Consider the following 19,430-nt stretch of genomic DNA (forward strand, 5'->3'; position numbering starts at 1 on the left):
GATACAAGGTTAATAAACAAATGTAAAAAGTGTTAGTCTCAAATATGCTCTAGAAAGTTATCCCAAAGGGTGTCAGACATAACTCTGCAATTTTATTTATTACTTCAAAAAAAAATTTCCGTTTCTGCTAGGGAATTATGGGAATTTCCGAGAGTGGTTATGATGACTAGGGTTATCATTAAGCTAATAACTCACAAATAATTCCACCTTCTTTCCGTTATCTGCAATCTCTTTTCTATGCAAGATCCATCTCTTCAAAAGGAATTTTCAAATTTATTTTTCTTCTTACTATTTATGTTTCACAGAAGAAAGACCTCAGATAATCACGAACACATGTACACATATTCACAATATCAGGAAAAAAAATAGACGCAATACGATGCAAATCCTTGGTATTATAACTTTCAAAAATATTTGAATCCTAATTTGGGGTGATTTCTTGTATAAAAAATATAGAGTTTTCAGTAAGAGCATGACAGGTATTTTGTACACAGTGTGTCTGATGTCTCAAACAATTTATCCTCTTTTTAATGTGGAAGCAATGTCCATATCTGCAGTTCACTTATTTTAATTCTTAGGAAATATCATTTCTAGAAAAACAAACAGAAGACATAACTCAAGGAATACCAAAGGCATAATTGTATGAGAGGTAGGTTTCAGAGTAGCTGCCAACTCTTCCTCACCTTATCTTATGGAGAACACTTACTCTTTCCAGCTTCAAAGAAATAAAGTTGCTTGTGTATAGTTAAATGATGCAAAGAGCATGAGAGAGTTAGTTTGCCATTTACCCTTTCTTTGCTCTTGTGAAACAGCTATTCTGCCTCCTCTTCTTGAATTCTAGAAAACAGAAGTATTTGGAAGCTTAGAAATAATCATCCCCATCCCACTGTCCAACCATCACAGAATTCTTCCTCAGGCATAAACACACGTAAGACTGACAGGGAAATTACATTTCTGAGTATGACTTTGTGTGAAGGGGAGAGATTTCAGCTGTGGGGGTCACTAATGGAATATTCCACTTATAAGAAGAAAAGAAAGCCCTTTCATTTATTTATGCATAGTATTTTCAGATGACCAAAAGCCTTAGATAGGCAAATATACGTTAACACCTAGCCTAATAGATTATTTCAATGACATTGCACATACGCATATATAATGGCTACAGACTGTATGCCTTGAACAGAAAATAAACATTGAAAGTCTGCACTGCAAACTTTGTTTAAAGCACTAAATAGGATATCAAGTCCTCTGTCAATGACAGCAGAAGGTTCCAGGCACTATTTGTTTCATAATCCTGTATCTAGCTGACTCTTTACTTCTCTGCGGCTCAAGTTGCCAGCAAATGCTGAACTGGAGCATGAGCGTCAATCCTTGTTTGGTTAACAAATTCCCCGCAAAATATCCCCCCAAGCCCCCAAGAGCTGTAGTGATGTCATATCCGTTCTTCAGGTCTCCACATCTCTCTGAGCAGTTACTCCCTTTATCTTTTTCTTGGGTCAAAACTTTTGAGGTGGGCTGTCTAGATAGCAGCAGGAGAAGGGGTAAATTGGGGCCCGCGGGTTGGAGGCACTTCAGCACCTCGGTCAGCGCCCACTGCAGCTCAACCCACCCTCCTGAGCTCGCGGACTCCCAGTTCTGAGAATGCCTGCGGAATGATCGCCCCCCAGGGCGGCTGCAGCTGCTGCCGCTACTGCTACCGCTGCTGCTGCTACTGCTCCTGCTCCTGCCACCGCCTCTGTCTCCACTCAGCTCTGACTGGCAGGCAGAAAGTGCAACTGACGAGGGAAAGGTCTCTGCAGTGAGAGTGGAGTGGCTACATAAAAAGAGAGTAAAGAGGGGGCAAAAACCCAGATCAGGATGCAGGCGACGTCCAATCTACTCAATCTCCTGCTGCTCTCTTTGCTTGCTGGATTAGATCCTTCCAAGGTATGGACAATATTTTGAATCTTCTTTGAAATAAATGTGCAATATGTAATAAATCGACCAAAAATGCAAATAAATATGCCTGCAAAAGGGACACGAAAGACAGCTCTTCTAGCTATTTTGTGGTACCTGGCGTATCCCCACTGCTTGGAAGATAACAAGGTGAACTACCGGAGGAATAGCTCCTCAAGGTAGAATCTTGGCGAGAGGTGGGGAGGGACCAGGAGCGAATATAATGTGTATGGGCAGCGGGCAATGCGGCTCTCGGGGGATTTAGCTTATTCCGTAACCAAGTGCTTAATGCTCTCTTCTGAAATCGGACGGGTAATGCAAAGGAGTTAGTAGTTGAAACAACACAATTTGTAAACATGTATTAGGAGATGTGAACTGTTTCTTTGTTGAAAGCAGAGACGCGTTTTCCAGCTGATCCTGGTCAATAACACTCCCATCGCAGACGTGCTGCGGTTTGTGTCCAAAACATTTAAATGCTGCCTGTAACACACGGCAGAGCAGCAGAGCTGTGCTCCCTGCCGTGGCTGAGAGGCATTAGTGAAAAGGGCTTGTGTTTATTTGTTTCTTTCCTTTCATTAAGGAAATTAGGGGGCACTGAGGAAGTTCTGATTACTAGTGTTAAGAAACAGGAAGTGAGAACCCTGTCAAACTAAGGAGGGCAGTCGGAAGGATGAATTGTCTCATAGCTGTTGAACTCTAAAAATTATCCGGTATGGGCAACTAAAGTGAACACTAAGCTTTTTTTTTTTTTTTTCATAAAAAGGCAGAAAAACATGGAGAAATATTTTCAGCAGTGTATGAGAAGTCTTGATGATAAAGAGAGAGAATTTGAGAGCTTTAGCATTCTAAGAAAATAATAATTATCTGGAATAAGACATAAGGCATCTGGTAAAAGAGTAAGAGATAAAATTTTAAAAATTATTTTACTTGTTTAACTGGTCAAGTGCAACTTGACACAACAGGAAAAATGATGCCATGTTACAAAAACATTTACAGCTGTATTTTGGAATACTGTAAAGTTCTTTTAAAGCTTTGTATCATCTGTGTAGTATAGAGAAATTAAGTTTGTTTTCACAGTTGAATAGATCTAGGATGTAACCAAGCATAATCTAACACTTTGGTTAACTGAATATTTCTAGGCCTAATACAGTATACGGTGAAAACTTAGAATCGTGTCATATATACTTGTAATTATTTCTGTGTATTTTTCACATTTTCCATATTCTGATGAGAATAAAATAATTTTATTTTAAAGCTATGGTTGTGCTGATATTGTCATTGTGAATTCTTCACACAGAGTGTGAATGCCATCTTAATGATTTTAATGGAATATTTTACACATTCAAGGGTAGTTTTAAAGCATTTTACATCTAGGTAAAAAGTAACGATTTTATTTTGATATTTTTTAAGTCTTTTATGCCTCTGAATCTATAGTGACACATTCCATTGCCACGCTCATTATCTTATGTTGGTTACAACTTTGGAACACATTCCATTCTATGTCTCATTTGGAATATTCTTGGTAAAACATTTTTAAAAAGCAAAGCTAATTACTGTAGAAAAAAAGACCACTTGACTTAAAATGAGTTTTGTCATTCTTCAAAATAAAGTCAGAAATGTTGAGCTTTACTAACAACTGGATGTGTGATTTGATTTATCTGATATTTTCAATCCATAAATATCTTCACTTCTTGCACCCCATTCTTTCCCAAATTAAATATATAAACAAAGAAAGGCTTCTGTCAAATATTGAGATAAATCCCCCATATAAATGACCCATTTTCTAGTACTGATCTTTTCCAGTATTGATAAGTTTATTTCTGTGTATTCAACAATATAAAACTTTTCTTCAGACTTGACTGTGGCTCTTTAGTACAACTGAGCTGACAAATCCAGGAAAGGAAAGGAATACATGAACTTTTCAAACTGTCCTTTTCAGCTTCTAGATACTGCAATACAGTGTGCAAAGAACAGAAGATCGTATTTTGTTCTACACCATATACGACATTATAGAGAATATTAAAATGTTCATAGCAAGTGATTTTAATGTCGTAAAAACTTTTTGGACTGCAAGACAAAATATTGCTTTAAAGAAGTGAATAAAAGCTAATTTGTATATTTTATCAAACTACTATTGATCACCAAACTATACTGCACCCCCCCCAAAATCACAAATGCTACCATTAAATTCTCAAAATAATTGTCAATTAGATTATGAACTAGGAATTTTCTCTAATTTTGTTTATTACTGTACTAACTTCCTAAGGGTTTAGATAATAAAATTAGCATTCACAAAGCAAATTATGTTTGGTGAAATTGAAATTAAAAATTCAATAATATAGTACCACACAAGACCACAGTTTTTGGTCAAATAAATAATAAGTAATGAAATTTAAATATACAGAAATTCTAAAGAGTGGAATTTTTTTACATACTAATATGGTAAGACTGATATATTTCATAGTCACATTTTTAAACAAATTCATTTAAGTATTCTTTCAGGTTATTACACTTTATGTTTATAGTAAACATATGTATAATCACACAAGGTTACACACAAACTGACAAAATAGGAGAGCTCCTAAATTTGAATAGGTTTTTTCAAGTATAGGATTGCCACATATATCAAATATTGGAAATCTAAATCTTATAGAGCGTATACTGTATATTAATTTATCTGAATACAAAAAGGCTTTCTAACAACAGTATCAGTTCTTCATGGAAGCTTATATAATATTTATGTTTATGATCATTTTTCCTGAGATTGAAACTTACAGATCTTATATGACATTTTATAAAATGCTTAAGTATCGCCATCTTATGGTAAGATAAGTTACTTGAAAGTCAATTTTATTTTCAAATTAAAAAAAAAAGCCCAAACTTCCATATTCACAGGATGAACTTCCTTTCAGCATCCGCTTACTTTCTTTTCTGTCATTTAATATATCAGAAAATTGGCAAGATTAGTATTTTCTTTAGGCAAAGGGAAGCAATTTACTGCTAATTAATATTTGCATTTTTATATAGACAGATCATCAATTTTCCTCTCAGGAAAATTATTAGAATTATGTTTTCTTAATTAAAATCTTATGAACAAGTTTCCAGTTCCATTTAGAAAAACTCCTGGGTATATCACTTTGCTTATTTTAAGAGATATTAATTAATTTCATTTTTAATGGAGTGTCTGAATTATAGGCAATATACCGTTTCATCATTCATTCAATAAGTAAATTTTTAAAAACTGAAAGCTTTTAGGAACTTACTATTGCTGAGTTTTAGAGAAAGGACTATTTTCTGGTGTAGGAAATTCCTGAGGGCAGCTGCTAGATGGCATCTCTGTGCCTTTAAACTGAAAGCATTGAGTTCCGTAACGACCTTGATAGTACGAGAGTGAACCTCTTTTTCTTACACAAGATTTTTAGCAGACCATTATTTGAACGTTATAAGAAAACAGTGATCCCTGCAAATCAGAACCATCCATTTGTCTGCTCTGCGATGCTGAGCTATGAAGAAAGGAGGATATAAATGTGGCTGTGCAGGTTTCAAACAGAACGTATACACTGGAGTCAGACACTTGGGGAACAGTTAAAAAGAGGTGACGTGGGCATAGCCACACATTGCAGTGACTGCTGAACCTTAAAGCAGTCATAGTTATGTGATAAATACGTGCAAAACACCCCAGCATGCTTAGATTGAGAAAACATTCACTATCTTCTGACCTAGAAATATATTAAAGAACATACCACCACGGTACTTGCCCACATTACAGACATCAAATGTAACAATGATTCAGCAATAATCTTCCACACCAAACTGTTCTTTCTGTCCAAACAACTCAGCCAATTAGAACTCTTGCCTTAAACAAGACAGTTGCTTTAAAGCCATATAAACATAATGGGAACTAAGAGAATTTCGACAATTATATTGGCAAATGCTTCATAATGTAGTATACCACGCAAAAGTGATTTTGTGTTTTGGTATTGCTAAAGAAAATCATCAAAGACCTAAATTGGCTAGAAGTGGCATTTGTACATGAATCTATTTAAAGTTATTGTTTTCACAACCTTTAAATGAAATTGATAAAAAGCAAAAACAACAAGAGAAATAAACTGAGATCAGTATCAATTTGCTTTAAAATTCACCTTAAAAACCTACCTCCTGTGTGCCAGAGACATCCTCTATACAACAAGATCGACTCAAATCTGAAGAGAAAATATGGATCGATGGCATTTGGTGAGAACCTGTAATTATGCACCAATAAACCCCGATACGATAAAAAGTGAAAAGTTCAATGTAGCCCATCCATGTTTTGAAAGAACAAGTGACTTTCTTACTCTCATTTTATCCCATCCTCCTTAACCCAATTAAATTTTTACTTTGGAGAAAGTAAATATCCTTTCCCGCTCTTTTTCTTGGCAACTTGAAAAGGTTAAAATGGTACTGCTTTCCTTTATTTTTCTTTTAAGATTCTTATTCCCTGTAATTTTGCAACTATACTCTTTAAAACATGACTATTGTGAGAATTGATCAATGCTCTTTTGGAAGAGAAAGCAACACAAGAGTGAGAAACAAGGGGTAGGATTCAGGGTCCCTCATTTCTCATCCCTACTCTGCCACTGATTATACATAAATAAATATATATACGAATGATTTGGGGGAAGCTGTGACCCAGTGTCCTCACTTGTAAAATGAGGGGCTTACACGTTCTTAAAACTTCTTTGTTAAAGTCTAGAATGACTCTGTGGCATGGTCTGCATATTTGTGCACCCCCCCCCCCCCCATTCATATGTGGAAACCTAATGCTCAACGTGATGGTATTAAGATATGGGGCCTTTGGCAGGTGATTAGGTCATCGTGAATGGGATTAGTGCCCCTATTATAAGAGGCCCCAGAGAGAAAGCTCACTCTTTCCCCCACGTGAGGAGACAAGGAGAAGCATGTGACTTGGAAAAGGGCCTTTACATGACCATGGTGCCACCCTGATCTTGAACTTCCAGCCTCCAGAGTTGTGAAAAACAAGTGTCTGTTTATAAACCACCCAGTCTGGGGTATTTTGTTATAGCAGCATGAATGGAGTAAGATACTCCGTTTAATAATATTTGATCATTCGTTAAAAATTAGCAAATTCTTTCATAGGGTACAGCTTGGAGGACCATAGACTTTGTGAGACAGGGATCAGCGCGCCTAGGTAACATCATGAAGTTTTCATCTTCTGTGTTTGACATTCAGAGCCTGCAATTTTCTACTTCTTCGTGCACTGCCTTCTCCTTCCCTCCTGTCTCCACATTTGTGATCCATATGTTCAGGCTTCTATCCATTCACTCATCAAACTTTGCTCCCCTGACAAGACTGCTTATCATTCTAGAGGATTTGAAAGCCAACATGTTTCCTGCTTCAGGAGTAAGTTTTATTTAATGAAAAATTCTCTAGTGAAAAGTAAAGTGAAAACTTACTTCCCTCATGAAAGGAATTTCTGGTGTACTGAAGAGATGTGGGAGGTATTTGGGATGCCCTGCATATTCATTGCTGACTGTTCCCCAGCAGAAACACCCGTAAGGATTTTGAACTGGCAGTTATTAGAAAAGCCTCAATTTTTGTACTAGGAAAATATATAAAGGGAAAGGTATGAGACTGGATAAAGTTACAGCTTAGAAGATAAGACTTGGCATTTTATTTACTGAAGTATCAATTAGCTATCATTTTACTTAAAAAAAATTAATTGGCAATAGTGAGGTTAAGAAAGGAGATACAAACCAGAGAGTCGTCTTGTAGGTTAGGTGACGTTACAGTGAGTCTGCGGGATCATCTGCGCATTTCCGTGAATGTGTATATGTGCATGTATGTGAACAAATTATTCCACAGCGGCATTCAACTATTCGGGGAACATCCAAAGCTATTTAAAACTCACTACATAGAGCCCACATTTAAATCTAAAATATCCTCTTGAAACTGGTCATCCATCTACTCAGTCTACGCCACTTATCACCTAAAAACCTTGAAGGATTTTTTGTACGAAGCTAACATTGTCATGATAATTTTCGATTATAATTTTTAAAATTGTATTCCAAACTAACGGTCATGTAAAAGGGAGAGGTGGGCATGAAATCATAAGAACTAGTTTTAAGTCCTAACTGCAACTTTTCGCTAAGACTCACCCTCTCTGATGATCAGTTTTCATAACCATAAAATAGACATGAAGGCAATAGAATTTATCAAGTTATTGATGATACTAATATAATATATGTGAAAATCTATTTTAAACCATAAAGGTTTGTGCAAATATTCCACTAACATCAATCAATCTATAACCAAATCTAAAATCAGTTGTGTACCGTCTCTTGGGGTCATAATAATATCCAAGGGCCTCTCACACTCCTTCTACCTTACTGTTTCTTCCTCTCAGCTTTCAGAAAAGTGAATACCACGTAGAATTATCAGCAGGGCTTTTCAGAATCATAATTTTGGTCGGACCTCCAATTTCAACATTTCACTTTAAAAATTTACATCATATTTATATCCAAAAAGGCACCTCTTACAAGTTTGTTAGGAAAAAAATACAAGACATCAAGAGTGGCTTCATATCAGAGCGAAACCATGTCAAGAAAAGAGCTTTCAAACTAATAATGAAGAGAGGCTCACAGAGAGCATGGATATACTTAAACAAGGAATCTGTCCAACAGACAAAACTGCCCTTTTGACCAGCATGCAAAGTGCAGGCTTCTGTCTTTGCAAAGCATACCAATGATAAAGTAGTTTAAATTCTCTCTAAGATTTAAAAACATTAAAGAAAGAAAGTTTAAAAAGAGATTTTCTCAAGTTAATAAATCTAAAAATGATCACAGCAGAGGGTTGTCTTCTTAGTCCTTTCAGGTTGCTATAACAAAATACCACAGACTGAGCAGTTTATTAACAATGGAAATTTATTGCTCCCTGTTCTAGAAGCTGAGAAGTCCAAGAGATCAAGTCACCCCCATGGTCAAGTTTCAGGGAGGACCCTCCTTCTGGTTCATGGCTGGTGCCTTCTTGCTGTGTCCTCACCTGGTGGTAGGGGCTGGGGAGCTCTGTGGAATCTCTTTCAATAATGAAACTAATCCCATTCATGGGGGCTTCGCTTTCATGACCTCATCTCCCAAAGGCCCCACCTCCTAATTCTATCACATTGAACATTAGGATATCAACATATGAATTTGCAGAGGGGACACAAACATTCAGAACATAGCAGTCAGGGAGAAATGACCACTTTTGTGAGTAGAATTTCTCTGCTCTTTTCTCTTGGGTTGCTTTCTCAGTCCCTCGGTTTATACTGGTTTTCCTGCTCAACTCAATAGCAACTTCCACAAAGTGCTCGAGAAGACCAGACCCTTAATTAGCCACTCAATAACATTCCTTCTGATGTTGCTCATATAAAAGCAAGTCCACCTGAGTAACTCATGAACTGATTCTTTCTTTCCTCAGTTCAACCCACGTAGATAATATGAAGGGTGAAAATAGATGAAAGTAACTATATAATATCTAGGATAGACCCTACCAATGAACAACTAATATTTAAGAAAGGATTTATTTCAAAAATACTTGCACACCATAACATAGTGAGGTGTAACTTATTTCCATTACTTTATACAAGAGGTTTCAAATCCTTTTGGGGAGATGGGGGTTCAAGATACAGGAACAGCATAAGACCACCTCTATCAATAGTGCCAGTAATTTCAATGATACTAATAAAAAAAAAACTAAAAAATGTTGAAACAATAAAAAATAGAGTTTTCTAAGAACATTTGTCTTTTATGCCTTCTGCCATACTCATACCAAGCCTTCAGAAGAATAAAAATAAGTTCAAAAAGAGGATCACAGATGCTGTTGTGTTCATGCTTTCGCCTCTCCCTGGAAAGCTCTTTCTCTCTTCCCCATATGTTAAAATTTTACCTATATTTTAAGAGGCAACCTAAATGTCACTTTTTCCATAAATCCTTCCTTGATACTTCTTGCACCCCAGCAGGAGGTAATCCAGAGAAACTAAGAACTCCTATAAAAAAAGAATCATGTTTTATTTATCTTTGCATCTACAGCCACTGGCACTGTGTCTGACACAGAATAAGTCTTCAATGAACATAGATTGAACTGGATTTCCCCCTCAAATTTGCAAAACATTCTATTTCCAATCACTTTTATTACATTTACCACTTTCTTTTTTTCTTTTCCATTGGATATTTATTGTCTTGTGTCTCCCCTAATTTGTAATGTAGCTGAGGGCAGGCGCTGTGTCTTGGTCGTTATCTTATCCTTTCCTATGTAGCAACTAGCACAGGGCCTATTCAGATATTTGACAAGTATTTGTTGAATGAAAACATAAATAGATGAAGAAAAAATACCTCAAAAAGCACCTAAAAAACTTAAAATCTTAGATTAAATGATTCTTGAATATAATCTGTGTTTTTGGCCCATGCTCCCATCAGGCAAGATATTAGGGGCATGGAAGTTAAGATTGATTTTAAGAACCTTGTTTTCAAGGGCTCAGAACTCCTATATCAGGTTATTTATCTTGAAGAATGCTGCAAGATTATGTCTCTTTAAGTTTTTGATTAATTTCCTGTCCTACCTCACCATCCTTAGTACCATTTTTGACTTTTGGTAGCTTTCTGGAATGCTACAACATTAATAGTCTTGTAAATTACTTGCTGGATTTCATGACACTCAGTGGCAAAGTTAGTATATCCTTTTACTCTTTGATGTATGTATAAGTGTCCATTTTATTTGCATAGGTCTATAAGTCTGAACATTTTATTAATGTGTACTTATTGTTTTCACTACCTTTATTTTATATAATGTCTTAGCCTTATTTGATAAATTAGTGTTTTATCTGTGATTCTCCTTCTCTTTTTAAGGATCGAGATTTTTTTTAGGATCTAAAATATTCTGTTCAAATTATTCTCTTACTATATATTCTTATAATAGTACCATATAAAGAAAACTAATAATGGCTCCATATTTGTACTACATTGTTATATGAGCACACCACCACCATAAAGAATAATGTTAAATGATTAAAGGCAAATATAGGTAAGTGGAACTAGGTTTATTTGAACTGTAACTTCTTAATATAATCAGAAATTCAAAATTTTCATAATTAACTCTGTAGGTTGCAATTCTCTGAAAGGAAATGTCAGTGATAAAATTGTTTCAACATCACACACAAACAGCTATCTAGATAACTCCAAAGAGAGGGCATAAATTGAATAGATCATCCTTGTTATTTTTTCAACGAAGTTGAAGGTGATTAATAAGCATTATCCCATGGTGATTTAAATAGCATTACTAGAGAGACCAATTCCAGATAGCAGGATTTCTTCAAATAGAGAATCAGTATTGGAAATGTTGATTCACTGACACCAAAATGTCAGTGATGACATATTGCCTTACAAAAGACACCATCACTTCTGGGAATGATCTGTGTCTATGACTGCTTAGGGAATTGCTTATCTGAAATTAGCACCAAGGGTGAATACTTTTACACCCACATTTGTTTTGTGGCATAATGACTATATCTTAGTACATATCTTTGTAGTGCTAAACAAACTAAAATATTATCTGGCTCAAGACCCACTAAAGACTTTTTATTACACTTATCATTTATTATTTATATTGTGCTACAGATATATTCTACTCTTTACAACAAGTTGAGGGCTAGACAAAGTGGGAGAATAAAATGACTCTAGTTTGGTTGCCATATACCTTAAAGCACTCTAGGGATAAGCAGGAGGAAATGTATAGAGAGTTATCAAGCTCACACCTAAGAAGTAGCTGTTGTAATATAATGACTCAAAGCTGAGCCTAAGATATTGGTGAGTAAGGAATCAAGTGGATGGAACGAATCAATGATTTACTCATGGTGCCCTCCATTGGTGTCAAAGCATGAAGACTTCCCTGTCAGTCAAAGCAAGAAAAGGCTCCAAGTCTAAATATTTGTCCTAAAATAAAAATGGAATAAGACTTTAAGAAGCGATGAAATTACAAATGAGCTTACATGTAGCATGGAGGTGAACACATTCAAATTTAGTTAAAAGGAAAAGAAAGGTTGAGGAGGGATAAGAATTCGTTTACACATCAGGGATTATTGAAGCTTTCCCAGATGATGTATACATTTGTCAATGTGTTTTAAGGCATTTCAAGTGAAGTTTATTGCCCCCAACCAACATCACATACACACACACACAAAATCATTGCGTTCATTAATCTGAGGCTTCTATTACTAATTGTTGGCATTTGCTTTTAGAACAAAGTTTACAATTTAGTTCAAGCAATCTTTAATATCTCATAGCAAGAAGAAATAAAAGGAAGGAAAGGCATGAAAACATCCTTAAGTTCCTTTTTCTTTCTTTAATTGCATCTTAACTTTGCAAGAGAGGCAGTAGAAACATGATTGCATTTTGTCCATTTGGACATACTCATTTCTTTTGGAAAAGATACCTCTCAAGGAACTCAAACTAATTAATATTAATTTAATAGACAAAATTAAGACAAAGGAAGAGAGAAAACATACCAAATCAGAAAAAATTACATAATAATTAGGAAATTGGAAAATTCCTGGTGTTGTGGACAGAGTACTAAATTAGAAGTTCAAAAAAGCAAGGACCTATTATCAGCTTTGCAACCAACCAGTTGTATTACTTTGGGCAACTCATTAAATTTTTTTGGTTCCCATTTCATCATACATAAAATGAGGCTGTTGAACCAAACGCTCTGTTCTTATTTGTAGGTCATCCTAAAATGAGGCACATTCATCTTTTATAAATGTAGTTCATCACTCTTTCATCCTCCATCCTTCTTCTCATAGACTCTCAAATTGTTCAAACTAAAAGCAAAATCTAGGCTTCTTTTACTTTACGGTTGAAAATCAAAGTTAATGTCATTGAGAAAATCATAGCAATTCAGTCATATACATATAGCAATACAAGAAATAAATTTAAAAATATATAAGCTCATTTACTAGCCCCAGAATTGCAGCATATTTAACATTTATTCTGTATCTTTTCCCTTCATTAGCTTTTGAAGATTAAATGAAAAATAAGTGAGGGAAAGACATCATGTTTCTACTGTCTTTATCAAACAACAGTTAAAATAAAAGAGACTCATAGTTACAAGAAATAGAGACACCATCTATTTTAATTCTGAATAAAAGCAAGAATCTCCTCTATAAAATAATTGATGGATAGGTAGCTAGCTTCTGTCCATATGTTTCTAATATTGGGGAGTTGGCTATAGTAGTCAAAAGTTTGGATTATTTTTAATCAAAAATAATTATTAGAAAGTTTCTTTTCAAATTGAGTTATGACTTCCAAAGATATTTTCAACTACTAAATTATGATTCTTTGTTTGGCTAAATCTAATAAGAAAAAAAGCACATGGACTATAGTAGACAGAATAATGTGTTCCCAAAGATATTCACATCCTAATCTTCAGAACCTGTGGATATGTTACCTTGCATGGCCAAAGGGAATTTATAGATGTTACTAAGTTAAGGTTCTTGAGATGGGAAGATTATCCTGGAATTTCTGGTGGGCCCAAAGTAATAAAAAAGGCCCTTATAATAGGAAGGCTGTATGCTTTGACTCAGAAAAATAAGAGAGGATGACAGAAGCAGAGATTGAAGAGAAGTACTTTAAAGACGGAGCAAGGGGCCAAAAGCAAAGGAAGGTAAGTCACCTCTAGAAGCTGGAAAGCCAGAAAAATGAATTATTTAGAGCTCTGGAAAGGAATACAGCCTTGCTGACACTTTGATTTTAACTTCGTAACACTTATTTCAGACTTCCGCTCTCCAGAACTGTAAAATACCAAACTTATGTCTTAAACCACTAAGTTTATGGTAGTTTGTTATAGCAGCAATAGGAAACTAATATATTACTCTAGATGATAATAATTAATATGTAAACACAAAATGTATGTCCGCCAAATAATGCTATAGTCTATACTTGTAGATATTAAGATTAGAGAGACCATAGATGTGAAATTACAGTGAGCACTAAAAAGTATATATTAAATTAGATAATATAGAAATGAAAAATTGCCTATTAAAGAGGACCATTTGGATTAGACATACTCTAACTGAATCACATGATAGATTATTCTGTTTCCTAGTTGACATTTATAAGATGATACAAAGTGAGTCTTGTTGTTCTTGTTAGGTAAAATCTGCCTATAGAATCTCACCCTCAGTCTAAGAATTAAGGGGTTGTCATTTCATTTCTTTGCAGCATAGGACTTTTAAAAGCATTTGATGCCAGATTCTTTATACTGGATTTGTAATCCACAGTGAAAATACAAATAAACCGGCTACCCATGATTTAGTAAAATGATGATGATGGCTCCTCATTTCATCAGTCAAATTTGATCTACCAAAGGCACTAACATGTATTTAGTAGAAAGAAATGTTGTTTAGAGAAACCATGCATGTTACACAATAAAACACAGTGAAGCATGATGATTGCTTAGTGATATTCAACAACATATAAGCAGGGTCTACCTGTTTCATGTACAGTCTAGAAAAACAATTGTGTTTAGTTTGCTTATTTAATTTTAAATAATTTAGATTTGTTTTTAGCTTTAAAAAAATGTGTAATGTGAAGAAAATAATTATTCCAGAAATGAATGATTCTGAATGATCTAAATTTTCATACATGATAGAGTAGTCCATTGGCATTCATATTGTAATAATTTTTTCAGCAAATACTCTGTGTGACACTATTTTAGGAGTTGGATATAAAAGAATTTTTTAAAAGGTATAGCTACTACTCTTAAAAAATCCTTAATATTTTCTACTGGAGAACTCACGCAAGTGTACTAAGAATTGTAGTACTGAATGATATGCTCCATAACAGAGACTTGTATAAGACGCAAGTAGGGGATAGAGAACGGACACGCAGACTGTGGCATAAGAGAAAATTTCCTGGGGGAGGCCATGCTTAAAGGAAGAACATCTAGACAGTAAAGGGTAAAAGGGGTATTCCATTAAAAGGCAACCACCTATAGGAAGTCACAGGTGTGTAAAGGAGCGTGTGAAGCACTGAAGAGCCTTTTAGTTGACTTGAATTCTTTTACTCCTAAAAAGTAGTAGAAGTTGCTGCAGGTGAAGAACAAACAGCACTATTGGTGGCTTTAAAGTGGTAGAAAAATGATTACCTAAAGGTTAAAAAACTTGACCTGTACTAGATTTTAAAATATTTCTGCATTTTAATTACCTTAACCCAAAACAAACAAAAAAACAAAATGTAATTATACTAGTCAGAGTTCTCCAGAGGGAAAAAAACCAATAGGATGTGTGCATGTGTGTGCATGTATATATGTGTGTATATATATATATACACATATTTAACATATAATATAATAAATATATATGTATATGTGTATGTATGTCATAGGTAAAAAGATTTATTGTAAGGAATTGGCTCATGTGGATATGGAGGCCGATAATTCCCAAGTTCTGCATTGGAGAAGCTGGAGACCCAGGAGAATCAATATTGTAGTTCCAGTCTGAGTCTGAAGGCCTGAGAAACAGGAGACCTGATGATGTAGTTCTACTCCAAAAGCCTGCAGGCTCAAGACCTAGAAAGAGCTGATGTTTCAGATGTTTTAGTTTGACTCCAAAGGCATGAAAACAATCGAGGTCCCAGCTCAAAGGCAGTTAGGCAGAAGGAATTTTCTCTCACTAAGTTTTCTTGTTCTATTCAGAGCTTCAACTGATTGGATGAGGCTCACCTACACGAGGAAGAGCAATCTGCTTTATTCAGTCTACCAATTCAATTCTTAATGTCCTCCAGAAACAGACACACAGACACCCCCAAAGTAATGTTTGACTAAATATCTGGGCATCCCATGGTCCAGTCAAGTTGACATATACAATACCATCACAGTAGTAATATAAAAAAAATTATATCGCAATATCTAAGTGTCTTTATATTATCTATCTACCTATCTATCGAATCTCATTTCTATCTACCAAGTTAGCCAGCTTTGTAACCATCTACCCATTTTAATCATCAAAAGATATATTATTGAGAAGAATCCCAACACATGTCTTACCCCAAGTTCTCTATGATTTCATTGTGATTGTCTGCCCCTGCCTTGTCCGTTTCATGCTGATTGGGCTCCCACGAGAACTGGAATTGAAGAGTCTTTGCATTGTGGATTGCATCACCACCATCGTACATGAAAATTATTATTATTACTCAGTTAGGAAAATAATTATAAATCCTTTGGTAACAAGTCTTTTGTCAGGATAGTTTTCCTCAAATAAATGATCTTCTATATTTTTATCTGGTTACAAGATGATTTTGGCTTGGTTAAATTGGCCTGAAATTTGGCATCACCTAAAACTTTTAGTCAGAATTTAGAATTTCAAATTCTATTTGCCAACATTTTTTCGTGATTTAAAGTTTATTCATCTCAGACTAAGAGGAGTTTCTTTCTGTCTTTCTTATTTTCCTTTGCCTTCCTTCCTTCACTTTTCTTTCTTTCTTCTATTCATTCAAAAACTACAATAAAACCCCATAATACTGTTAAAATTAGAGCCTAATAGTTCAAACTGTGTAAAATGTGTTGTCATGTTGCAACAAAGATAGCAAAATGACTAGAGTATATGTGTACAAATGCTGTGGGTAGCTTAGATAAAGGAGTGCTAGCACATGGGATCTGTTTTGTAATTGCTTGCATCTTCTCAGTGAACTAGGAAGCATGGTGATCAGCTGAGAGTGAGGATGGGTCATTGGTAGAGAGAAGAAAAGAATGGTGTCCCGAAAACTGCAATTAGAAGCAAAGAAGACCACGTTTCCACCGCCAGGCTTAGTGATAGAGGAGAGTGGCAAAGGCCTTGAGAGTGCCCTAGAGGCGGCTGTGCACTCAGGAGAGAACTAGATTTCAATAAAAGTAAAAAAGTGAAAGAAATTTTCAGAGAAGTGAGTAGACATGAGGGAATGATTGATTGTGGGATTCTCACGTGTTGCTGTCTGCATTAAATCGATAATGAATCCTTCAAGTACATTGGAAGACAAGTCTGAGTTTTCCCCAGGAAGTAGTTACTTTTTCACTGACACTATGAACAGGTTTAGCCAGACCAAATCTCTCTTGATGTGGAAAATGTACAAAGCCATGAACTAGTTGGAGGGCATTCAACACAGATTATTAAAAAAAGGAGAAAGATATGCCACTCCTTTCCCCCTCTCCCTGGGCCAGATTTATCTTAGATGTCACATCGCATTCAAGGGAAGACTCATCCACTGACGCTTAGAAGTTGATATGATGTAACCAGGAAAGAAGGGCCGAGCTGAACACAAGTGGGCTTATTTATTTTAACCATATTGGATCAAAACTCTACTCTGAAAATTTCCTTGGAACATTCTTAAAGCAATATAAGGAAACTGTATGTGGTGTGGGGGCTATTGGTTCCAAATAGCAATTATCCCATGTCCAAGAGAACATACTGTTTCAGCCCCGCCAAACACATACAGGAAAACTGGGTTCACAATTGTTTCTCTGTAAATTCTGAGACCAAAATAAAATCTTATTTCAATTACTGTATTAATGGAAAGAAACTTGTGGTTTGTTATATTTAGCAATTTGTTTCTGCTGTAGCATATGCTTAAGGAGACATGGCTCACATATGGCTCTTAATCTATTATATGATGCCTTTCTAATTATCCATAAACATAAAAGAATAATAATGTTAAATTTAGTTTTATGTGACTAAAGCAAGAAAAGGAAAAGATCTACATTCTTTGACGTAGATCAAAAGAAATGACATTCTTTTCATTTCCCTTGCTGTGGGGTGACAGTATAATTGAGTAAAAGGAATGTGTGAGGGAACGTAATTTTGATGTTGAACTAAGAATCTGGAAATGGAATAATAAAGGGATGTGCTTGCGTATGTGTGCATATGTGTGTTTGTGTGTGAAAGAGGGAAAGTTTCATCTGGCAACTACTAGAGCAAAACCTCAACAATCGAAACTAATTACGTTAATTATAGAAGTAAGTGAACAGCATGATTCACGAAATATTTTTAAAAGCAGCTTGATTATTTCTAAATCACATAATAATCTAAGTTAGTCCTACAAATTTTATTTGAACTGTTGCCTAATAGAGATCTTTAGAACTCACTGTAAAAATAGATGAGATGACTTTCAAATTATCCTATCAATTAAATGAACGTGGGTGATATAAATTCACCGTGAAAATTCTGTTTACACTAACCAAGTTTATTTCCTTCTTTCCTTGCTTCTTTTATTCCTTTTTTCCTGTTATGCAAAGAAAACATCATCTTTAACCTCTGTTACGATTATTATTTGGTCCAAAAGATGGGAAGTTGCAATAAATAATGTTTCTTGATTGAAATTATAATAAATTACTTGTCTTGCTTGAAGCATGTTACCTCTCTCTAAATCATACATTTCTCAGTAACATAATACTGCGCTCATGGGACTATATGAAGGTTAAATGAGACAACATTTTGAAGCACCAAGTCCACTGCCTGGCATTTAGTAAGTGCTAAATAAATGGCAGCTTATTTTTCAGTAAATTAGTGTTCAAAAAATATTACTTGTGCTATATGTCCTACTTCTTAACTAATGCACTAAATCTGCAGCCTGACAATACTCATTCAGTTCATCTTACCCAATTTTACATGATTCCCAGTATATCTTATGAAAAAAGAAAAGAGATATACTCCTTTCAGAAACTCTCTACCTGTTCCTGGCCCCATCCTCATAAAGTTTAATGTTTTTAGATTATCTTTTGAAACAGTGGTGTGAATGTTTATTTATTAATGTATATTTACTTTTAATTATTAATTGTGTATTTTTTACATAAAAATTTTTGTACGGAAAATTTTTTACATAATTTTTGTACTTGAAAATTATGTAATTTTTAATTATGTATATTTAGGGGACCAAAGGTGAATAAAGAAAGCAACAAGAACCCTTCAAAACAGAAAAGGCTGTGTCTGTGAGAATAGATCAAAAGCACAATTATTTGTCAAAAAAAGATGACAACTAATGATTTCCCATAGAGGTTGACAAATGAGGGGTGGAAGGAGGCAATTTTATATGTTCTATCTTTACTCAGAGATTATCTATGAGCTCTTGAATATGGCTTGTTGGTGTTGAAAATTATTTTGCATAAAGTAGGATAGACTTGGACCAACAAATGACTCCTAAAGTCTCCTCCAATTCTGAGATATATTTCAGTTCAACAATCTTTGCTAAGTACATGTTTAATTCGGGTCCCCCAATGCTGTGATTTTAGTTTGCTCCAATTTTCTATGTTCTTTTTATACTCATGCCCATTTGGTGTTTATCCAGAATCACTGTAAATGTTCAAGGAAAAGAGAAATACAAACAAATCTAAATTTCACTTGACTGTGATCCAGCTCTTTAACAACACAGAATATCTCAAAGATTAATTAAAGACGCCAGAATAGAATCAAATTAGTTACTAGACCAACTGAGAACTTT

The 19,430-nt window shown here is 35.0% G+C and overlaps 1 protein-coding gene across 1 annotated transcript in view; it reads left to right on the forward strand.

Annotated features, from left to right (window-relative positions):
* Positions 1–1,334: 1,334 nt before the first annotated feature.
* The window catches only part of OLFM3 (olfactomedin 3), a 184,102-nt gene continuing 166,006 nt past the window's right edge, over positions 1,335–19,430 (forward strand). The window contains exon 1 of the mRNA XM_070267266.1: positions 1,335–1,926. Coding sequence (XP_070123367.1) covers positions 1,858–1,926 — 69 coding nt within the window. The 5' untranslated portion in view covers positions 1,335–1,857. The remainder of the gene's footprint in view (positions 1,927–19,430) is intronic.

Source organism: Equus caballus, chromosome 5 (assembly GCF_041296265.1).
Source record: "Equus caballus isolate H_3958 breed thoroughbred chromosome 5, TB-T2T, whole genome shotgun sequence".
Taxonomy (NCBI): domain Eukaryota; kingdom Metazoa; phylum Chordata; class Mammalia; order Perissodactyla; family Equidae; genus Equus; species Equus caballus.